This window comes from Hyperolius riggenbachi, chromosome 9, assembly GCF_040937935.1.
Source record: "Hyperolius riggenbachi isolate aHypRig1 chromosome 9, aHypRig1.pri, whole genome shotgun sequence".
In the NCBI taxonomy this organism is placed as follows: Eukaryota; Metazoa; Chordata; class Amphibia; order Anura; family Hyperoliidae; genus Hyperolius; species Hyperolius riggenbachi.
In genome coordinates this window covers 48506227-48531200 of record NC_090654.1, presented here as the reverse complement: position 1 = coordinate 48531200, position 24974 = coordinate 48506227, and the positions used below count along the sequence as shown (strand labels likewise).

Below are 24974 nucleotides of genomic sequence, written 5' to 3'. Positions count from 1 at the left end.
CCATAGAATGTCATGGCCACGCCCATTTTTCGCAGTGGCGCGCTAGGCGCCCCCCCCCCTCCCCAGGTTGGACCCACAAAAATCTGGTCACTCTATGACCACGCCCACTTTACACAGCATGGCCACGCCCATTTTTCACCTCGGCACACCGCACACGCATTCCCTCTTGGTGCCTAGGGGTGCCTCGGATCTCCCAGGAACCTAGAAACGCCCCTGATCCACAGGATTGAGTTTGATCCTGATGGGTAACACAAATTGCTTACAACTTGTCTGTTGTACACAGCTTTAGGCTGCTATCAAACATATCCTTTTCTCCTGATGATGTAGAGATGACTGAGCAACGAGTGCAGTGAGATATTCAAAATGTTGCCCTAGGTGCCATTTTATCTGCTCACTTACCTTTTCTTTGCCTGTGAGACGTGAGGGAATGGTCATCACCACTGGTCAGGTCAGGCTGGTTATTGTTGGCTGCATCCTTATTAATATCAATACCCAGTTTCCTTTCTGAGCCCCATTTTTGCAGTGAGTTGGCTTGAACCTCGCCATCACCCAGAGCTGGCCAGTAGGACATCAAGTCATTGCCATCAATATCTAGATGAGAAACAGAAGTGCATAGTCTTCAACTGCAATGATCTTCTACAGCTAGTGAAACAATGACTTAGATACTTGACACTGTAGAAAACATTCCTCACAATTCTGCACATCTTCAGCTCATGACTGAAATCAGCCATTTTGAGTACTGAATCACAAAATCCAATCATTGAAACATGCTACTTTTTAGTATGAGGGATATGGAGGCTACCATATATATATATATATTATTTTTAAATAATGTCAGTTGCCTGAATGTCCTACTGATCTTTTTGGTGACAGCAGTGTCTAAATTCACAGACCTGAAACAAGCATGTGGCTAGTGTGGTTATACTTCTCCATATCCCTCTAACTACAGGGACTTTCGAAAATAAAAAAGTTAGATACTTACCTAACTAGTGGGAAGCTTTGTCTGCAGCCACACAATTCGTATATGAATGGAGAGTAAGAACGGTCCATGCTTCTGCTCAGCGTTTTCCTCTGTGCACAAGCGGCTATGGTATGTGCTATCGCCCATGCGCGGACCGTACTCGTACATGTGCAGTACGGGTGCACTCGTACAGGGAACACGGCCACAAGAGCGTATCCAACAAGCCCTTGTTTATATTCTCTGAGGATTCCGGCACTGGATTGGTGGGGCAGAGGACGATGGGGAAAGCCTCTGAATTATCCAGAGGCTTCTCTCTACTAAGGTAGAATATCTCTCCTCGGGCATCAGGCCAGGGCATCAGGAGGATTGGCTGCTCCTGACCATAACCTGTCATGGGATTTGTATAAGTTGAACCTCATGAATCGGGAAAAGGAACAGTATACGGGAAGCCTGGAAGATTCACCTTTAGGGCTGTGATTAGAAGGATTGGTGAGGAGCCTCTCGCTGTGAGCTGCACGCTTGAACTGACGATGGAACCGTCCACCTCGAGGACGGACGTTTTCTTCGCTCTCCGATGATGGAATGGACAAGCTGCGCTCCTCATCCAATGACAGGTCGCTGTCCGAATCTGAATCTTGGTCTGCGGTGATCACAAGTAAACATATATAACATCGCCAAGATTTGGGGGAAGGCATAATTATATAAAGCTGATGCAAATCTCAGAACAGAGTGGTACTTTCCAGATCCCCGTATTTATAAACGTTTCCATCACTTTAAATGATCACCACTTTTATTAGCGATCCCCACTTTTTGCATTAGTAAGAGTTACCTCTGTGCATTGTCCATTCCTCCCCGTCAGACAGGAAGAGGTGGACTTGCCGCAATGTTGCATCCTATCACCATCCCATTCCTTCCTCTTCCCCGCCCAATTCACTCCCCTTAAAGGCAAGGAAGGAATGGGAGGGTGAAAGTCACATTTTCAAGGAGTGATTGCGGGGAATAGGGGGAAGGAGGAGAGAAACAGACAAGGCACAGAGGTATGTGGATCCAGGATGAACATACCTCTGTGCTTACCTTTGCCTAGGGTCAGGTATCCTATTAGCTGTAAAAGTTGGCAGTAGAACATCAAAACAGATAAATCACCCAACAACTTCCTCCTTTGGGTTTTGTAGAGGGAACATGATTAGGCTGCCATTTAACCACCCAAAGGATTAATATAAATATGCTTGTGTTGCTCTACTCTATCATCACAAATTTCACAACCATTTAAATTTCACATTCATCACCATTTAAATTCCAATGTTTTGTGTGGTCGGTGTTCACATCATCAGAAGCACAGTTGTAGAGGTGAGGGTATACAAATAATCCAGATAAAAATGTAAAAATGTTGGCATAGCCAAGTGTCAACTCGTGCTTCCGACCAAAGTGTTACATTCTTTAAAAACCACTTCAGGCCCGGGCCTTTGGAAATCTGCATTCGGTTTGTGGATGTCAGTTTATAACATGAAATATAGATTTTCATAGAAGCAGGCAGCTAAGCATGGTCCCTAAGTGGTTAAAGTAATTGGGAATCATATAAATATATATATATATATATATATATATATATATATATATATATATATATATATATATATATATATAAACTAATACAGTGGGATGCAAAAGTGTGGGCAACGTTGTTAATCGTTATGATTTTCCTGCATAAATCTTTGGCTGTTACGATAAAAAAATGTCAGTTAGATATATCATATAGGCCTCCTGGCCGCAATAGCAGCATAGGGGGCGATATACAGGCTGGGAACGCGAACAATCACTCGCGTTCCCATGCCTGTCGGCCAAACCGGAAGTGTTCGCCGGCGGGTCCTGGAGCGTCAGAGCGGGGCTGCGAGGGCACCGATCGGCTGCAGGGGGCTCAGGGAAGCCCCAGGTGAGTTAATCTCATTTTTTTCCAGGCTTTAGGTTCACTTTAAAGAGATCTGTCCATGCTCGGAAGCCATCAAACCTGAATGAACTAGAGATGTTTTGTAAAGATGAATGGTCCAAAATACCTTCAACAAGAATCCAGACTCTCATTGGAACCTACAGGAAGCGTTTAGAGGCTGTCATTTCTGCAAAAGGTGGATCTACTAAATATTGATTTCACTTGTTTTTTGTGGTGCCCACATTTGTGCACCTGCCTAATTTTGTTTAAACAATTATTGTACACTTTCTGCAAACCCAATAAACTTTATTTCACTTCTCAAATATCACTGTGTGTGTCTCCTATATGATATATTTAACCAACATTTTTTATCGTAACAACCAACGGTTTATATAGGAAAATCATGACAATTAACAACATTGCCCAAACTTTCGCATCCCACTGTAGGTACCTAAGGAGAGGGACGACCTTGGGTCCTATAGAGCCTTCCCCTCTCCTCTCTCGGTCCCCTCGTTGCAGCGGCAGCTCCTCCGTTCGAATCCCCCGCCATGAAGGACTTTGGGAAGTTTTCGGGAGCCAAGTCCTCCCGAAGACAGGCGGTTCCAAACTGCACGAGAAAGGGCGCTCGTGTCCCCAAAGATTTCCGAAGCCTCCCTCGGTGGCAGAGAGAGCAGTATTTGACCATATTGGTTGAATACTGATACCGTGGAGTCAGAGCTGGAACAGGGACAGAGAGTAGCGAGAAGACTCTATAGGACCCACCAGAGCCTTCCCTCTCCTCAGGTAAGTATCTGGCTTATTTATTTGGGAACTGATTCCCATTCACTTTAAACATACAGAAAACCAAACTGAAAATGACTGTATTATCCATGGCAGGCAACTTTTTGTGTCAAGTTTAAACCATTAAAATAGTATGAAACTCACATCTCATCTATGGTCTAAAATAAAGCATTAAACGCAGCATAAAACTAATAGCAAAACAAAAAAAGATATAAATACTGTAGTTCTCAAATGACTGGTAGGGTTAATACCCAAACTTCTACTTCATTCAGAAGCTAATTGATAAGATTGTTGTAGCTGTACTAAAATTATCAAATTGACTTGAGCTGTACTAAGTTGTGTAAACAATGAAGAATAGCTTTTGCTGAATCCAGGGGGGATGCAAAGAACTTTCTCTACTTTGTTTGTACAAAGGTTATCAGATTGATTTATAACAAGACAATCTGATAATCTGTCTTGCAATAGACAAGTGTAAGTATAGGCCCGTACACACGCCGGACTGGAGGCAACGACGGGTCCGTCGTCACCTCCCGCTGGGTGGGCGTTCCAACGACAGTCCGGCGGATCGCTCAGAAACAGCCGTATCAGTCCACCGACAGCGCGTACACACGCCGGACTGTCGTTGGAACGCCCACCCAGCGGGAGGTGACGACGGACCCGTCGTTGCCTCCAGTCCGGCGTGTGTACGGGCCTTAAGTCTTCAAGTGATATGATATCAGTCTTTTAATGTTTTCGCTTTTTGCTGTGTTTAATGTTTTAGAACAAAAATTTGTTTTTGAGTTTCATCCCACTTAAAGGAACAATCCTATAGGCTGAGATAGCTTCATGTCCACTTTGAAGACCCACCCTGTCACACAGGGAAACTATGATATGATGTTTCCAAGAGGTGTCTACATGTCAGTACAGTTTTCCAGAACTTACCTCCCCCGGCATCTCGGTGGAACATGGCCACATCTAGGTCGGTGGGACCGGAGTGGTGACTGAGCAGACTGTGATCTTTGGCTGATCCCTTGCGAGCTGCAATGTTTTCCCTTCAGAAAATACAAAAATGTGATTATTAATGGCACGTCTTCAGCCTCACAGTCAGCCTCAAGTCCAAAAAAGTGCACCAATAGCCTTTTAAAGTGGACTTGTACCCATGCTCAACTGTAGCTCCACTCAGATGGGTCTGTACAGCCTTCAATGTAGCCAGGATGAAGACCAACAGACTGGTATTATTATAAATATGGGCAGCATGGTGCCTTAGTGGTTAGCACTCTTGCCTTGCAGCGCTGGGTCACTGGTTCGAATCCCAGCCAGGTCAACATCTGCAAGGAGTTTGAATGTGCTCCCTGTGTCTGCGTGGGTTTCCTCTGGACACTCCAGTTTCCTCCCACATCCCAAAAACATACAGATAAGTTAATTGGCTTCCCCTGAAAAGATTGACTCTAGATTATGATATATACATAAACTATGGTAGGGATTAGATTGTGAGCTCCTCCGAGGGACAGTTAGCGACAAGCCTATATATACTCTCTAAAAGCGCTGTGGAAAATGTCAGCGCTATATAAATACTAAAATAATAATAATTATAAATAGTTTTCATTACATCCTGCAACTGTTTGTGCCCTGATTTCAGCACACATGTTCTCTGAATGGAATAGGTCAGAGGAACAAACTATACATCAGTGCTGTCCACAAGACCGGTTGGAGGTACAATGGTGTCCTCAGGCAAAAAAGGGGCATTAGAGGCTGCCAAATTGGCCCAACACCCCACCAGGGTCCCCCTTCCCCATATCTTTCCCCCAATTTTACTTTGGTTCCCAGTCCCCCTGCAGTGTAGAGACTCATCTGTTCCAGCCGGCGCGCGCTCCTCCACACATCCGTGGCTTGGTGCACTCCCCTCTTCATCCTTGCAGGGGCGCCACTCCTCCATGTCTTGGCACATGTTATTACATCCTACATCCTGCGAGCATGAAAACATGAGTGCACAGAGCCATGGATATACGGATGAGCGTGCACCGGCTGGAACAGGTGGGACGCTACCCTGCAAGAGCCTTCCAAAAAGTTAAGGGGCAGTTCAGGGGCCTTGGGGCAATTGCCCAGGTTGCCGCTATGGTAGCACCAGCCCTGGCGGTCCGACTCTAACCCTCATGGGTCATATCCGTGCTGGTATACATTAAGTAAAGAGATGCTAAAAAAGTGTGAGGATTCTGGGCCTTGAGGAGTGAAGTTTGACTCCTCACATAAACTCTCATACTGCCGTTGCCCCTATCCGTTCACACTAAGCTGTAATCAAACCTACCATTACCTGTACGCACACTCACACTCACGCACGCACACGCGCGCACACACACACACACACGCACACGCACGCACGCACGCACGCACGCACGCACACACACACACACACACACAATGAATGTATCCAGTACACAACCCAACACAGTGTACCTCATATATGGCCGATGGTTGGAGTTGGTTCGCGCGGTGCGCACACTGCTGACCGAGGACACCGTGGATGCTCCCAGAGTGATGCGGATCAAACCACTCTCCTCAAACAACGCTGTGTTATTGTAGGCGTTCGGTCCCTGAAATAAAAAACACACTTGTTATTCCCATTGCCAGTTTTATATTCAAACTTCATACATAAGATTCTGAAAACAATTGGAAATAAGACTGCGAGTAGTGATCAATGTAACGGTACCCATACATATACTGATTTTGTGGCTGGATCGACCATCTGATTCAAAAGTTTTATTGAACTGTATGAAAATCAGTGCAGCAACAAGCATGGCCGGCATTGGTCAAACGTATAAATCGAGCTTGATGGAAAACCTCGGTCTGAAGCGGTCATCGGGTGCACAGTGGTAACGTTTTTTGATAAATATATCCAGAAAATGTGATGAGCCCCCGGCAGCTGTCCCCTCAAGTATAAAATGCCCCCCCCCCCCATCTGGTTCTCTTGCAGTGTAAAACCTCACCTGTCTCCTCTGCCGTCACCCCCATGTGGCACCAGGCGCGTATGTAGCGCCACATACATGATACACAGGTCACATGGTGGCACTCGATGGTGACAGCAGAAGAGGCCGGTAGTCGCGGCAGTGGGACTGGTGAGATTTTACATCACTAGGGTGCCGGGGGGAGGTGGGGACGTTTATACTTGGGGATGGCCAAGCAGATGGCAGAGGCCGATTCCTGACAGAATTCATGCTGAAATGTACTGGGAATCGGCATGCCATGTATGGGCAGGCAAACAATCTCTCTCTCATCAGAGACAGTCTATCAAATACACTTTCTGCTCCTCCTTGGAATTTACTGGACACAAAAGCATCAGTGTGAAGACTTTAATAGATTTGTTTTAAAGAGGACCTGAACTCAGAACTCCTCTCTGCTCTAAAAGATACACAATAGCATAATAACCTTTAAACGAAAAGCATTTCTTTGTTACAGCTGATACAACCCCTAAAATAAATCTGCACAGTTTACTTCCTGATTTATGGAAGCAGACATATTGTTTACAGCCTGTGCTTATCTGCCATAGGCAGTCATGTGACACGGGGGGAGATCAAATTACAAGTAGTGATTAGACACAAAAGAGAGGGAATTACACAGGCTAAACACTTTAAATACATACAGGGTGCATGTCTGTTATGTTTTCCTTCTGTCCCGTGCAAGAGTTCAGTGCAAGTAGGATAAAGTGTGACGTATAACCTATTGGAGCCTTACCCCCATGGGCGCTTGTCTCGCTGCCTCCTCCCCCTGGCCTTTCTTGCCAAAACAGACGATCTTCCATGCTTCCTGCACTTCTTCGTTGAGGATGCAGAAGAGGATTAACACTGCCAAACCCTGTTAGGAGGGCGAGGGAACAACATGGAACAAAAATATACAGTAGGTTGCAATAGACAATAGACCGGCCGGAATGAACTCCTAATAACGTAACGTAACATGATCTGGCCCAGTATCTTTGTGAGTCCTGGCTTACTGGGCATGGGCGGACCACCACGCGCACGCCCCTTCCCGCTCCCGTCACCGGCAGAGTTCTGCACCATGCGCGGCAATATTACTGTTCTTTGCTGCATCAGGCCCTATGGCCCTTATTCAACTAACTTTTACTCATAAGTTTTCTCCTAGGAGATAACTTTTCATTTTCTGTATAGAGCAAGTCTGAAGTAAAAAAAAAACCCCAAACAAACAATGAACAGATACTTACCTATAGAGAGGGAAGGCTCTGGGTCCTATAGAGTCTTCTGGTCCTCTCACGGTCCCCGTTTGAATCACCACCATGGGAGGCTTTCAGAGTTCGAGTGCTCCCAAAGATGGGCGGCTCCATACTGGGCAGATACAAGTGCGTGCTTGTGAGAGCTCACGCATGCACAGTACAAAGCCACCTGCCTTCGGGAACACTTGGGCTGCCAAAGCCTTCTGAAGACTCCCATGGCGGAACAGACCAGTATTCGACCAGTCAAAGCAATACTGCTAAGGGGAGTAACGGCGCTGGAACAAGAGCACCGGGAGAGGAACAGTTCTTTTTCTCCATCTTTTTGGTACTTCTTCAATAGCAGAGTGCTGAAAAGTTATTTTAAAGCAAGACTGAATACTCACCTATGGAGAGGGAAGGCTGCGTAATAAATTGGCGCTTTATAAATACAATAAATAAATAAATATATAGGTGAGTATCTTTTTTTTTCCCACATCAGACTTGCTTTCAAAGAACTTTTCAGCACTTGAAAAAGTACCAAAAAGTAGCAGAAATAGAACAGTCAAGATTATTTTGAGTACTTTCTTGCTTGCTGGTGGCTTAAAAGGCATTTTATTAATGAAGTGTTAAAAATATAAACTAGGAAAAAACTACAAAAAGTAATTGAATAAGGGCCTGCGAGCATAAACATTCACTTGCGTAAAATAGCGTGTGTAAATCTATGCATTACAGCTTAAAGCTGTTTCATGACAAAACCCCTATATGGGCATAGTATGTGACCTGCGTGGACATTACATATTCTATGGAAACCAGCTGTGCTGTTGTGTGATGTGCTGTTACAATACATTATACTTTCTTGAAATGCCCCATTCATTGTAAGGAATTAAATCAGCGGTGCATCAGGCGTGCATGAAAAAGAGGTGTGAGGACATTTTTGGTGCTCAATTTCGGCTAGTAGAATATTGGTATTATTTACTGATAGTCTACTCTTTGAAATTACCATAGTAAAAAACATTGTACAGCGCCACGGAATATGTTGGCGCTTTATAAATAAATAATAATAATATCGGTAAATAATGCCAATATTTTACTAAAACTAAACCTAACACTATTCTTACACAGAACCCTCCCTCTATCTAACCCTAACCAACCCCCTGCCAATACCTAACTCTAAATCCCTTCCCAATTTACGCCTAACCTTAAAGACAACCCCTCACGCTTAGCCTTAAAGACAACCCCCCTTGCCTAACCTTAAAGACAACCCCCCATGTCTAATTAACTCATTAGCAGCTTCAATAGAGTTATCTCCTTTGAGGTAAGTAAGCATTGCTTTTGACCTCAGTCGGCAGAACTGGTTGTGCTGTAAATTCTTGGAATGCTTTAATGTATCTCTGCTAGCAGATCATGTAGAAACTGAAAGCAGTCCTCTGTAATAGTCTCACACTGCCCCTTAGTGACAATTGTGCATAAATACACATTACAGCAGTACTAATAAGCAGCAAGGAAATGTAAGAAATAAGAGATAAAAAGGGCAAAAATACATTGGCCTGGCATACTTGCAAGCCTCTAAATAAATTGGCTGCTAAAGGGTTAAAGACATCCCCCCCCCACACACACACACAATTTAAACCCCTCCCCACACACGTCTAACCTAGAGCCATCGAAAGTCAGCTAATCTGAAGTCAGAAAATTCAAATGACATTAAATTGAGTAAAAAGGGACCAATAAACACTCAAGTGACTGTATACAATAAATATGATATGCTCATGGGCGTAGCATTGCTGTATAATAAACAAAGGCACACTTATGGAATACTAGGGATGATTCACAAAGCTTTTATCATGAATTATCTCACCTTACTGATTTATCACCTTAACTGTAAGGAGAGAGAATTCATGAGATAAACAGATAACGGTCCACATGCAATTTACTTTTTATCCTACAGGTGGCCATACATCAGGCAACTTGGCGGGAACAGCGTGAAATTTCCCAACCTTCGACAAACGTGACGAAACCCCTGATGCTGCCCCCCATGCCCCGTGTAAAGTATACATTACATGTCCGCGGCCTGCGCTTGTCCCTCCGCTGCTCACGGGGGCATTCCCTTCTTCAAACACGCGTGGTTTCCTAGTAAGGGCACCTGTAGGACATCACATATGCACGCCCTTACCAGGAAATCACCAGGGGTGTGCGTGTATGCGGCGGAGGAATCCCAGAAGCTAGTGGGGGACAAGCGGAAGCCGTGGACAGGTATTGTATCCTTTACACGGGGCGCAGGACATTTACATTAGGGGGCACAGCGTTGGGGCGGCAAGGCGGCGGATGCAGCGCACAAGCCCGATTCTGGATCGATTTCAGCATGAAATTGATGGGGAATCGGCCTGCGGTGTATGGGCAGCTGACAGATCTCTCTCTTATCAGATTCGGTAAGGGAGAGATTTGTCACTTGGTTGAATCTGCCCATACATCGCTAGATAGATGGAGATAATTGTTCAACTTCTATATAAAATAACATTTCAGTACTTTGCAATTGAAAAAGTTCCAAAAAGTAGGCAAAAAAGCACTGTCAAAAATAAGAGGAAACTCAGGAGAAAATGTTAATTGCATATGGAACCTGGAGTGATAAACCATGAGTTAAGGGCCCATATGCAATTCACTTTTTCACCTGAGTTTTCTCCTAGGAGAAAATGTTTCATCTTTGATTCAAAATAACTTTTTAGCACTTTGCAATGGAAAAAGTATCAAAAAGTAGGTGGAAAGTACTATAAAATTTATTTTGAGTATTTTTTTTTTTTTGCTTGCTGGTGGTTTAAAATGCATTTTATTGACAAGTTTTAAAATATCACCTAGGAGAAAACTCAGGTGAAAAAGTCAATTGCATATGGGCCAAGGAGAGATAAGGAGAGACACATTGGGTTTGATTCACAAAAGGGTGCTAACTTAGTTAGCATTCCTAAAAGCCCCTTAGCACCCCTAAAGCCCTTTAAGACGCACAAAGTTTCGCGCACTAAGTTAGCGTGCGCAAAGTTTGAGCACTGGGTGCGGCTTAAACGTTGCACCGGGTGCCCTTAAAGTGTCGCACCGGGTGCACCCAAAATGGCGCATGGTGCAACATTTCGGGTGCACCCAGTGCGCCGTTTTAGGGGCACTTGGTGCGACGTTTTAATCACACCCGTTGCGACGTTTCGCATGCACTGCACAGCGCTAAACTTTCTGCGCGATCAATAAAAGCTTTTTGGCGTGCTAACTGAGTTAGCACCCTTTTTTGAATTGAGCCCATCATGAGTTAAGATAGATTAGAAGAGATAAAGTGTAAGTTATGTCAGTTAAGGAGAGAAAATTGAGAGTTAATAAGTAAGGTAAGACAATTTAAGAGAAAAGCATTGTGAATCAACTCCACTGTATCACTTGTTTAAGGTGTACCTGTCACCTGTAAATTGCCAGTTATTATCTGAAACCATTGACACAATGCACTCTGTGCCACATGCTTATAGTGATTATACAGACAGTCCCCTACTTACAAACAACTTGATTTGCAACATTTTAGAGATACAAAGTTGTCTTGATGTACAAAATATACAATACTGTTTTTTATTGCATATTTTGGTTAAATGTTACAGTATTGTATAAACTGTTATAAATAGTTTAAAACACTTTAAAAGCACATTGAAAAAAGCAAAAAACATGTTCATACTATATGTCTAAAAGTAAATTATTTATCTACGTTTCACCATCTTTAAAGCAAATCTGAAGAAAAGAAAAAAAACATATGACATAATGAATTGTATGTGTAGTACGGATAATGAATAGAGCATAAGTAGCAAACAAAAGTCTCATATTTTTCTTTTCAGTTATATAGCTTTTTTTTGTAATAACATTGCATCATTCTGTCATATTTTCTGTTTAGAAACCACACTCTGTATTTTAAACCATAAAATAAAGCAGAAATAATGATCCTTTGAACTTTCCAGCAGTAAAACCTTATATCAAGCTGTCTCTCACTGTTTCTTGGCTATTTAAGTGCTCCAGAAAACAGGACTGTTGTATTCGACCCAGTGGGTCCAGCAGCTCATAGAAGCTCTTTTGCATTGGCCTCAATTCACTAAGATCATGCTGGAGATAATAAGGGAAGAGAAAACTTACCACCACACATCGGTACTTTCAGTTTTAATTCACTAAAGAAGCTTGCCTTATTAAGGTGTGGAGATAAGTTTTCACAGTGAGAGAGTTATCATTTCTGTCCTTAAGTTATCTCCTCTGTAGTTATTTTCAAATGTAGTTAATTAACAGCCTGTCTTTAACTTTAGTATTCTGTAGTTATTTTAACCTTCCTGGTGGTAAGCCCTAGCTGAGCTCGGACAATGTTGCGCAGGACTATTTCTCAGGCCCTGCTGGGCCGATTTTCATAATTCTTTGTTGTTGCACGCAGCTAGCACTTTGCTAGCTGCGTGAACTCACTGATCACCGGCGCTCCCCGCCGCTCGCCGCGTTAGAGGCTGTCCCTCCCTCCGCGCCCCGAGACCCCTGCGCAGCCTGGCCAATCAGTGCCAGGCAGCGCTGAGGGGTGGAATCGGGACTCCCTCTGATGTCACGTGGTCCATGACATTGGTGACGTCATCGCGCCCGTCGCCACGGCGACGGGGGAAACCCTAATGGAAATCCCATTCAAAACGGGATTTCCTGACAGGCCTGATTGCCGGAGGCGATTGGAGGGGATGGGGGGATGCCACTGCTCAGCGGCTGTCATGTAGCTAGCGTTAGGCTAGCTACATGATTTAAAGAGTAACTTTTAGCCCCCAAAGTGAAATTTAAATCTCTACAGCAATGTTTTATTTAGTATTAAAGTGATCCAAAAAGCCAATGCAGAACTTAAAAATCAATATAATTTTGTTACTATGTAGCCTTTTGCCCAAGCTAAGGACGCAAAGCCGCATATCAGATACTGATGAGCATGCAGAGCATGCCTATGTCTGCCCGACCCCCCTCTCCCCCCAGGACCAGGTGCCGATCTATTCGCACCACAAACAGCTGACCGCTCTGACAGGGAGAGAGAGCGGCAGCACTTCCAGCGCAGCCACGGCAGAGCAGCCGCCACCGTGCATCTCTCTCACATGTCACATGTGACTCGGCGGCGGCTGCTCTGTGGTGGCTGCGCTGGAAGTGCTGCCGCTCTCCCTCCCTGTCAGAGCGGTCAGCTGTTTGTGGTGCGAATAGATCGGCACCTGGTCCTGGGGGGAGAGGGGGGTCGGGCAGACATAGGCATGCTCTGCATGCTCATCAGTATCTGATATGCGGCTTTGCGTCCTTAGCTTGGGCAAAAGGCTACATAGTAACAAAATTATATTGATTTTTAAGTTCTGCATTGGCTTTTTGGATCACTTTAATACTAAACAAAACATTGCTGTAGAGATTTAAATTTCACTTTGGGGGCTAACAGTTACTCTTTAAAGAGCGATCGGAGCGGATGGGGCTGGAGGAAGCCCCAGGTATGTATAAAATCTTTGTAAGGTTTCAGCTCTGGTACACTTTAAGGACAGAAGAGTTAAGTTTACTACAGGAGATAAGCTTAGGGAATTGAGGCCATAGATAACAACTGAAGTTTTTTACTCTTCATGTACTGCAAAACAATACAAGACTATTTTCTTTGCTACTAATGTTCTATTTCTTAGCTGTACTACTCATACACTTCATCATCTCATAAGTTTATTTTCGCTTCAGGTTTGCTTTAACACAAGACTCAACTTACAGACAAATTCAACGTACAATCTCCCGGAACGGACCCTGTTTGTAAGTAGGGGACCGCTTATACTGTATAACCTCCATTTTGAAAGACAAGTACACTTTAAATTCCATACGTATGCTAGTGAATTAAAGGGTCAGGCCACCTAAGACTCCTCTTTCAGTTCTTAGTAGGTGAGAGAAAACGCCCACCTACTTCTATATCTAGAGAACTGGGTCAGTGAGATTCCTGTTACTGAGTTCCTAGCTCCGCCTACCTCCTGTCATTGTGGCCACCATTCTTGCAGTTACCCCATTCTTCCTAGTTAAAGAACATCTGTTGCGAAAATCTTAAAATGTAAAATATATGTAAACACACAAAGATCTGGAGTACGTTTCTTCCAGAGTAAAATGAGCCATAAATTACTTTTCTCCTATGTTGCTGTCACTTACAGTAGGTAGTAGAAATCTGACAGAACCAACAGGTTTTGGACTAGCCCATCTCCTCATGGGGGATTCTCAGAGTTTTCTTTATTTTCAAAAGAATTTAGTGAATGGCAATTGCTCCGTCCAACTGCCAAAAAAGTGTGCAGCCAGCACGGAGGCTGGCCAGCATCTTTGTATAAATCTTTTTCAAAGAGTGTCTTTATAAAAAATAAAGGTTGAAGAGATGGACTAGCCCAAAATCTGTCAGTAATGTCTGATTTCTACTACTTACTGTAAGTGACAGCAACATAGGAGAAAGATAATTTATGGCTCGTTTTACTCTGGAAGATACATGCTTCTTATTTGTATGCATTTATATATATTTTAAATTTTAAAATTTTTGCGACGGTGGTCCTTTAAGCTGGCACTCAGAAACCAAGTATCTCACTGCTTAGAGTTCCCAGAGACATAGAACTCGAAAAGAGTAGTTCAGTCCGCCACAGGACACCTCGAGTCGAAACACCGGTTTTGGGTGGAGTGACCCTCGAAATGAAAGTTTGTTGCCTTCAGTAAGGACGAAACTGTTTTACCTGCACGCTGCAAAGATGAATATAGAGGTAGTGAAAGGCCAATATGCTGTTATTTACAGCCAGGAGACCGAAAAGCCAGGTAGTGCAGATTAACAGGAGGAGAATGAAGGAACTTCGCAAAGTCATGCTACAAGGGAGACAGGAAGAAGGGTGCAGAGAGCACAGACATACAGATTACACCAGGAAAGAGAACAGCCCCACATATATTCTGTATTGCCACCAACTAGAACGACATGCTGCAGCATGCAGGGTACCTGATAGGAGACTCCACCTCTCACAAGTCTATTCTTTTGGCTTGTATGAGCCTTTCTGCAACCTATTCTCTGACAGGCTCATATTCACAACAGCACTCTTAATTTTACTGTTACAGTCAAAGCCGGATTTATACTTTTTGTGCCCCTAGGCAGGGCCGGATTTAAGCCACGGCCACATAGGCCATGTCCTAGGGCACCACAGGATCAAGGGCAGGTGGGCAGCAGGCTATAATGGGAGGGGAGGTCACCTGGCTACCTGTACTGGAGGGAGGGTGGGTCACTCACCAGGCTATCTATATGGAAATGAGTAAGGGTCATCTGGCTTCTAATACTAGAGGGAAGGGGTTAGCTAAACCGGAGGAGGGGAGGGGGAAGGGTTATCTGGCTACCTATACTGGAGGTGGGGGGAGGGTCATCTAGCTGCCTATACTAGAGGAAAGAATGGTCAATGGGCTACCTATACCGGAGGGAGTGGGAAGGGTCATCTGGCTACCTATGATGAAGGGAGGCAGCTGCAGACAGTGGCCGTGGGCAGCAAAGAGTACAAACTTGTCCCTGCCTCTAGGCCAAGTATGCTGTGTCTCCTGTTTCTTGTGCAGCAGCAGAACCCTCCCATTCCATTTGCAGCCCCCTCTTCCACGTGGAACATCCATGTACATCAGTTCCTTTCTTCTATGCACAGCTTTCTTGTATATATGTTACGGCCAGAACCCGAAGTTTGGCCACTTTGTGTTGTGGCTGGCCACTTCGGGTTCTGGCCAGTCAATGTGCGAAGTGGCCACTCTGCAGGGACGAACGAATGCCTGCTTTTCTGCCTTCCTGCAGCCACGAACGACTCTGGGGGGGACGCATGTGTCCCCCAGCTGTCAGAAGCCGATAGCAGGGAGACAGGGGGCGGGCCAGCGACGGGGAAAATGATCGGAGCCGCCAGGATTCGGCTCATTTCAGACATTGGCATTCGTTCGTCCCTGCAGAGCGGGTGCTGACAGAAGCAGTGTCTGCAGCGCTCCCCGCTCTGCTTTCCTGCAGCCACGAACGACTCGGGGGAGGGGGGGACTGGTGTGTCACCGGCTGACTGAAAGCCGATAGCAGGGAGGTGAGGGCGGAACCAGCGCCGGGGAAAATGATCGGAGCCGCCAGGATTCGGCTCATTTCGGACATTGGCCGCAGCGCTGCGGCCACTTCGCACATTGACCGACCAGAACCCGAAATGGCCAGCCACAACGCGAAGTGGCCAAACTTCGGGTTCTGGCCGTAACATATACAACAAACAAAAGCTTGCCTTCTTAAAACAGTAGGAATATGGAGGCTGACACATTTATTTCCTTTTAAACAATGCACATTCCCTGGCATCCTGTTGATCCTCTGCCTGTAATACTTTTACCCATAGACCCTCAAAAAGCATTCAGGTCAGATGTTTCTGTCAAAAATCTGACAAAATCAGCAGGCTAGCCAGGAAACTGGTTTTGTTTAAAAGGAAATAAATATGTCAGCCTCCATATCTCTCTCAGCTCTGGTACCTTTTAAATCACCCCTGATCTGAAGGGGTGTTTGCATTTTATTTATACCATTGCATAGGTGGTGCTGTGACATATGTCACAGGGGAGAAAATAGCAGTTCTCCTCCTAAGAAAGCCCCTTTCTCCCCTGACCACGCCCACCTGCACCGCCCCTCCTGCTTAATTAAAAATGGCATGTTAAAACAAAAAAGCCACCGCATAAGTCACCTACACCCTGTCCCACCGCATAGTCCTCTCGTATCTGCTGGTATCTTCACAGCAATGGCTTTGACCCAGAAGTACTTCTGGCATACTCCCGGGTCAGTGCCATTGCTGTAAAGATGCTGGTATTTACAAAAGGATACTGTGATGGAGCGGCAGGGCTGACGGGATAGAAGAGGCGGTGATGGGAAACCGGAGTAGGTGAGTTATGCGGTAACAAACCATTAAAAAAAGGTTCAGGAGTGCTTTAAGGATGAGGAAGGGCTAATACAAGCCAGTTGAATAGAGTCAGTGAAGGTGGACAACCCCTTTAACATAGAAAAATATATAAAAAAGAAACCATAAGGGGTTACTTCTGTCTGTGTAAAAACAAGACATGGCAGAATATATGCATATTATCCAGCCACAATAACATACGATTTTACTGACAACACTGACCAGACACAGACGGTATACAGCAGCAAATGTAGTATATTATGCAGATACCCATATCATATATGAATGCATGCAGTACCCCTTCTGTACTCAAAACATGCAGTACACAAATCTGTCATACTGTCTGCGGTAACCAATAAAATGCTTGCTTTCCTTCTTAACTAGCACCACAGCATGAAACAGAAACCATGATTGGCTGCTATATGTAACAATGTTGACCTCCTTGCAATCGCTATATGATAGCTGAGCAATCACACCCAGACTAACCTCGAGGTGCCCTATAGCTGCAAGTTTGCATTGCAGTCTATGGGACTGCTGAGCTGCAGGTGTGTCCTCAAACCCAAACTACTGGTACCTGTTTTGGCGCTTATTACATACAGTAAGCATCCTGTATGTAGTGAAGACCATTCTATATTCTGGCGAAGGAAGAGGCAGAGTAAAATTCTACCCAAATCTTTTTAGTTCTGGAGAGTCCTCTGTTGGTGTCTTTATAGCATACTGGTAATGTTAGGATGTAGAATTTGAGAGCCCTTGACCAGGGTTCAAATCCTGGCTCAAGCCAGTATGTAAAACAGTACGGAGTCCTTGGGCAAGGCTCCCTATGATCCTGGTTGCCCGTGGATTATGTCCTAAGTGGCTGCAGCCCTGAAGTGATTTTTGTACCAACTCCACAGCCCTGGCCGCTGCATAAAAAATTACCGCCTTATAAAGATAATAAAAAAAAATTAAATTAACTTTTCAACAGTCTGCATTTGAAACAGTATCAAAAGTAGGTAAAAGTACTGTCAAAATTATTGCCTTGCTTACTGGTTGCTTAAAAGGCATTTTTTTGATAAGATGTATAAATTCTACCATGGAGAAAACTTGTAGTCATTATGAAATGACCAGCCTCTGATTTTTAAAATGGAAGGTTCAGTTTCATAAAGACTATGCAAGCTATGGACATCCGTATGTTCAGGCTCCACTGAGCCGACGTTCGTCTTGAAGGAGGCAAACTGGCATTTGAAGTGATGCGAGTACGCCTCTGAATTGCTTACCTGTGTCATGCATGGCTATAGGGTTTTCGGGTGCGTGCTGCAGTGAAATTCGGACAGCAAGCCATATATAATAAGCAGCGTCTCCCCGTGCAGCTGGCATGTGGGGATACGCTGCAGATTCATGCTGCATTTGGCACTAGTGGAAATGGGCCTTTACTCTCTTAGTTGTAAGCCTGATTGTTCATTGCCTTGTATAGACAAGACAAGACACAGAACATTATTATCGTGCTTTTCTATTGGCAGAATCAAAATGCCAGATCTGCAGCCACTAGGGCACTTTATAGTCATTAGCAGTGTTAGGGCGTATTGCCCAAGGTCTCCTCACTCAATAGGTGCTGGCTTACTGAACACAAAGAGCCGAGCTTTGAACCCAGGTCTCCAGAGGCAGAGTCCTTAAAGAGAACCAGAGACAAAGCACCGTCTTGTATTTTACCTTATAAATCAGTGGGAACATGACAGTGAACACCTAATCTTTGTTTCATTGTTCTCTGTTTAATCTGACCGTTATCACCTCTGATAAGAATCCCCGACTGAGCACTCAGTCTAGCTTTGCTACAAAAAGATTATAGCTGAGTCTGTCTTCTCTGGTGTCTTTTCAAGCCCAAGCCTGCCCCCTTGTGGCTCTGCTATAATGACTCAGCTATAATTATTCCCTGCAAAGCCAGACTGAATGCTCAGTCCGGGATTCTTATCACGGCTGTTAACAGACACTTTTAGCAGTGAGGCTGAAACAGAGAGCATGGTAAGTGTTTTCTCTAATGTTCTTACTGATATATATGGTAAAATACACAAGGGTGCTTCGTCTCTGGTTCCCTTTAATCAGTACACTATCCAGCTATCTACCATCCATGGTGAGATCTGAACTCATTATTTCTCACCAATAAAATATTAATGAGAAAAAAACAACCACAGCTTAGTAGTTATTTTAGTAGGGGAGGTTTGCAAACTAAAAAAATGATGCTGCCTGATTGACACAAAACAAGTTTTGTTATATTTTAGATCAGGAAAAATGTTTTTTAAGTAACTGAGTAGAAGTGTTTAATACAGCAACCGGCCACAATCCAGCTGCCATTTCTGTAGTTCGAGATAAGACCTAAAAGCAAGTATTTGGTGTTCATGGGCGATACAATGGATCCCAGTAGGACAGTTTCCATACAGATGGAACTTACAGTACAGACTTCTTCTTGGTGTCCTTCTGTCCTGGAGTGCAGGTCAGTTTAGCCACCATGAGGAACATGGCCCCATTTAGCTGGAGTAAAAACATAATAGAAAAGAGATTAAAGTATAAACATATAACATTGTCCTTGTTATGTTGGTGTAGGCCAATAGGGATATTCACCACAATCACAACTACGATGGGTCCAGCAAAACTCCACACGAGCTTGTCATGAATGGAGATCCAACAGAAGTCAGGATTTCCGTAACCTTCTGGGTCCAGCCCCACCGCCAAACCTAAAAGAGAGACACTGTCAACTATGTACAGTACAGGATATTCTAAAGAGAATATCTAAAAGAAAATGTATATTTCACATTTTTAATTAGGCCTATGATTGTTACTTATGATGCATATATTTATTGAAATAATTGTTGTACTTTTGTATTTTTTAAACATTAAACAAGCTCATCTTCATTACTGGTTTCTGAATACTTTTTCTGTTCTTATATATGTTACGGCCAGAACCCGAAGTGGGGCCACTTCGGGTTCTGGCCGGCCAATGTGCGAAGTGGCCGCAGCGCAGCGGCCAATGTTAGAAATGTAATGATTACACTAAGCTCAATGTATTTTATGGCCGCCTCGCTGCGGCCAAATGTATTACAACTTGGTTAATTTGATTACATATAGCCGGCGGCAATGTAATAGATGAAGCCGCCGGCTTCATCAGTGCCGATAATGACTTCTGCTGTTTCAATAACTCGCTGTAGGGCTTCTCTACCAACCTTGGTGCAACTGTTGTACCAGGCCGTCATGCAGTTGGTCAAGTCGCTTTCTAAAGGAACGTTACTGCTCCTTAAGTAAAGGCGTTGTTGTGCTTTGTTGTGCATTTGCTAAAGCACTGTCAGCCCAAGACCTCTGTAATGGAGATTCCCAGAAATGTAAAGCTGGAAATTCTCTGTAGATGCTTATTGGCACACCTTGGGGCAGAGTTATGAAAACCAGTGTGACCAGTGCAAGGAAAACTGGAGAACAAATAAAGCAAAAATAGACCAGATGTCCAGAGCAAAGATTCTGATTGGTTGCTTTGGCCAACTGCTCCAGTTGGCACCAGATCTGCTCCAATTCTTGCACTTCTTTTGATAAACATCTTTATTTGTGCAGAAATCCTGTGATTACGACTAAGCAAAAATTTCTCCTACCTTGCAAATCCCCATTAACCCAGGAAATTTAAACAATTTAGCAAAAATGATAATTAAATAAGCAGATGTGTATGCCAGTGGCATTTATTCGGTAATGTAGTTACTGTTTCCTGGATATCTACCTATTAGGAGAATCTTCAGTACCAGGACAGTTTCTAGTCCATACTCCATACTCCTTCCCCCCATAGATTATTGTCCCGTAGTAATAGGTAGCACCAAGAATGGGTAGCCAGATGTAGCCCACCCGTATGAGTAGCTAGATGTGACACCCTGGATAGGTGATCAGAGGAGTCTCAAGTATTAGGTAAGTAGACGTTTCCCTCCCAGAATAGGTAGACAGATGGGACCCCTAGTATCAGTAGCCCGAGGGGCCCCCATTATTTTAGTAGCCAGATGAAGCCTGCCTCGGTATAGTAAGTAATCACATGCAGCCCCCCGAGGATAGGTAACCAGTAACCAGAGTCAGATGTAGCCCCTCCCTCCTAGGTATAGGTAACCAGATGTCCTCCGAGAATAGGCAGCCAGATGACCCCAGCTGTATATGTAGCCCGATGTAGGCTAGATGTCCCCCCCGCCCCCCGTATAAGTAGCCAAATTCCCCCTTGGTATAGGTAGACATACAGTATGTTCCCCAGTAGAGGTATCCAGATGTCCTCCGAGAATAGGCAGCCAGATGACCTCAGCAGTATATGAAGCCAGATGTAGGCCCCCTTAAGTGTAGGTAGCTAGATGTCTCCCCCAGTATAAGTAGCAAGATTCCCCCTTGGTATAGGTAGATATACAGTATGTACCCTTGTATAGGTATCCAGATGTATCCCCAGTATAGATAGCCAGATTACCCCTGCAGTATAAGTAGTAGAAGCAGCCAGAGTCCTCCATCATGCAAAGCGTAGTGGAGCAAGAGGTAAGGGACTCACCATCCAGGCTGGGAAAGACAGGCAATCCGTCCTCAATTTTGGTATCCTGGACTCCAATAGCTGCAGCAGTGTCAGGCATCATGTAAACCCCCATTGTGGCGGGTCACATGATGACTGACGTCCTGCAGCCATGGAAACCAGGAAGCCAGTGCGTCTCTCCTGGCTTGGATGGTAAGTGACTTACCTCTCCCCCCGCTTTGCTGTCTCTGCCTACGCCCGGCATTTCTTACCTCTGTGCCTGTCCTGCTCCGCCCTCTGGCACTGAGCCCTGTACAGTGACTTGCCTTGCCCACCCTTAGAAATGCTTATGTTCAGAAAAGCACTTAGTTAATGTCAAATGCATGACCACGGACATATCTGGAGCTTCATACCAAGGACTGATGCAGCTCTAGACTGATCTCCACAAGTGTTTTGTCTGTGCCCAACCCCCTTGTAGTCTCAAAAGTAAGGTGATGCTGAATCAAGCAGCAGCCTGTCCCACAACACCTGCTGTTACCTCCTTCACCTGGCATGTTTCAAATCACATGACCAAAACTAAGACTTCAGCTGTGGAAACCTCATTTGACACAAAAATGTAACCTTTGCACACACTGGGCCAGATATATCAAAGCATTACAGACAGTTTTTTCTTCTTAAAGAAATCCTGTATCGAGAAAAACCTCCCCTGGGGGGTACTCACCTCGGGTAGGGGAAGCCTCCGGATCCTATTGAGACTTCCCCCGTCCTCCTCGGTCCCATCTCCCGGGCTCCAGCGCAGGCACAGTATCGGCTCTCCGCCTCGGAGTTAGGCGGAAATAGCTGATTGCTGTCGGGCCGCTCTGCTGCGCAGGCGCAAGTCTTCTGCGCCTGCGCAGTAGAGTGGACCCAAAGGAGATCGGCTATTTTCGCCTATCTCCGCGCGGAGAGCCGCAACCGCGCCCCCGGTGGAGCCAGGAAAGGTAAATAAATAGGGGCTTATCAGCCTTGCCGAGGGAGGATTCCGGGACACTTCGGGGGAGCCAGCGCTGGATTGCCTGCAGCTACAGCGGAGGGGGAAGCCTCATTAGGACCCTGAGGCTTCCCCCTACCGAGGTGAGTACCCCCCAGGGGACCTTTTTTTGTTACAGGTTCTCTTTAAACAGTTCTAACCAGCAGGGGGACTGTTCTGCATGATAATAAGAAACTTCTTAAATCCTACTTAATAGTGGCAGTTTAGCATGAATTTCTAGAGCTGCTCTACAGTTAAAAAAAGTGCAAATCCATTCCTAAAGTGCTGCAGATTAAGAAGTGCTTAAAGTGTACCAGAGCTGGATTACATTAAACGTTTTATACATACCTGGGGCTTCCTCCAGCCCCATATGATCCGATCGCTCCCAGGCCGCTGTCCTCAGTCTTCTGCAGCACTGGTACGGGGTCCCCGCACTTCCGCCAGTTTGAGCCAGTCTGACGTAAGTGACGTGCGCTCTTTGTGCATCTCTCCAGCGATGGGGCTGGAGGAAGCGCTGGATTCCTCCAACGTATCCCCCAGAAGTTTTTTTTAAATTACAGAGTCTATTTAATCTTAACAAGTGCTTCATAGCAGTTCTACAAATAATGCAGCAGTGCAGGCTAGGCATGATACGTGAAGGGCTCTTCCCCCCTGCTTAATCAGAATCAGTCAGAGCCTGCCGGTATCAATACAGCAGATATATTGGTTACCTCTGCAACAGCAATTTCCCACACACACACTGCACTGTCTGAGAAACCTTCCTAACTCCTCCTATTCCTAACAGTTTAAGAAGGAAACTGCACTATTCAGTGATTTCCTAATATGTCTGAGACAGTTCTGCACGGATTTCTAAAAACCTACCAATATTTTGTCTCAGACACTCTTGATAAATGCCCCCCCACTGCCTCTTAAACTACCAAATGGTCCATGCAGACATGAGCCTGGTCTTTGGCTTTAAACAGGCATCAAGTTTTGTGAACAAACAAATGTGCCTCTGTGTTCAGCCCCTCCCTATGTATATATGTGGGACATACCTGTGATAATGGCCGGGACGCCCCAGCCAATGGCGTGGTAAAACCTCATTGTGCCAAAGTTCACATTCCTGACCTCTGTCTGCATACGGTAGATATGGAGCTCGTCCACAAACAGCCAGGCGAAGGTGGCGAGGAAGAAGTAGTGGAGCAGGATGGCGATCACAGTGCACAGGAGCTGGCGAGAGGAGGCAATTATTAACACAGTTCATTGTCTTCCACTGAAAGTAAGATCACATTAACTGCTAACTTAACACACACAGTTGTAGTTGCATAAGTGCTGCAAAGGGTTGTTGAAAAAAATGTTCTTATGAAAATAGAAAGCAGTTCTTACCAAAGTCTTTGCTTATCTACTGTATGTGTCTGTTTAAAGGTGGCCACACACGATACAATAAAATTTTCCGATTTTACAGCAATTCAATAAAAAATTAAAAAAATCGGACTACCGAAAAATTGAAAGCTTTTTTTTATTCGAGCAAGCAAGAAATCCAATTGGACTTCCCATCTTTATATGTCAAAAATTGATTGAGAATGGTGGATTTTTCTGATAAATTTTTATGAATGGTGTGTGGTAGATTATCAATTTATTAATATGTACACCCAAACAACTTTCTCAGAGTTTCCCATCATTTGTATCATAATTGAGGAAAAATTGAACACACGTGTGGTACATTGGTCAGATTCTTTAAATGTTACCATCAGTAAGAAAAACTGGTGCACATACCTCACTTTCTGTGCTGTTGATACCAAACAGGAAGATAAGCTCAGAAAAGAAAAGAGCCATGGCGATATGAGAATGGATGCCCCGAGTGTTGGTTTTCAGTCCCTTGAGAGATGTAAGAATTGTAAACGTCCCCAGAAGTGCCACCAGCGAGATGGTCAGACAGGTGTACGTGACAACAGCCAGTATCTCCAGGTCCCCCTCCAATTGCTGTATGGCAACAAACAATAGTTATGTATTAGGGCCTAATACTAATAATTAGGCCCATTGTTCTCCTGAGGCACCTGAGGAAGGGCAGTTGTCGACTAAAATAGTGCCAGACTCACCTGCATGTTTTGCTGCTAAGTTAGCAAATACACGGGATAGACCTAGATAGTTGAGCCCCTGACTGTGTTTGTCTTTCATTGGTTGCCATCCTTGTTGTATGACTTGTGACTCTCAAGGTGGGGACTTTACAGGTTGTAGGTAATGAGGGGGTTAGTGTTATGCCTGGTACACACCGTGCAATTTCCCTTCAGATCGACAGGTCAAATCGATAATTTATGACAGGTCCGATCTCATTTCTCATTGTTTTTCTGATCGATTTTGTACGGAAAAGATCAGAAAACCGATTAGAAAAACAATTGGAAATCAGATCCGACCAGTTTGAAATTCACCCTGTCGATCTGATGAGAAAATGCATGATGCGTACGAGGCATTAGACACATATATATATGTTAGTGTTAGGAGTAGACGGTGGGAGGGTTAGTGTAAGAGGTTACGGTGGGGGATAGCAGAATATCGGTATAATTACCGATATACTATTATCGGAGATTGGGGATAGAGGAATATTTGTAAAATTACAGCTATTCTACTGTTTGCATTTTCTCGCCCCCATTTTTCCAGGCGCCCTAGATAAATGCCACCATTAACCTAATCTCAGAACACCTAAACCAGTGATGGCTAACCTTGGCACTCC

The 24974-nt window shown here is 44.6% G+C and overlaps 1 protein-coding gene across 1 annotated transcript in view; it reads right to left on the bottom strand.

Moving 5' to 3' along the window:
• Positions 1-24974, bottom strand: part of CELSR3 (cadherin EGF LAG seven-pass G-type receptor 3) — a 297920-nt gene that overhangs the window by 12624 nt on the left and 260322 nt on the right. Inside the window, exons 26-35 of the mRNA XM_068254819.1 lie at positions 24020-24226; positions 23299-23473; positions 19365-19477; positions 19195-19274; positions 14580-14706; positions 7374-7493; positions 6099-6235; positions 4587-4696; positions 1425-1601; positions 400-591 (exon numbers count right to left, since the gene is read on the bottom strand). Of these exons, the coding sequence (XP_068110920.1) occupies positions 400-591; positions 1425-1601; positions 4587-4696; positions 6099-6235; positions 7374-7493; positions 14580-14706; positions 19195-19274; positions 19365-19477; positions 23299-23473; positions 24020-24226 (1438 nt within the window). The remainder of the gene's footprint in view (positions 1-399; positions 592-1424; positions 1602-4586; positions 4697-6098; positions 6236-7373; positions 7494-14579; positions 14707-19194; positions 19275-19364; positions 19478-23298; positions 23474-24019; positions 24227-24974) is intronic.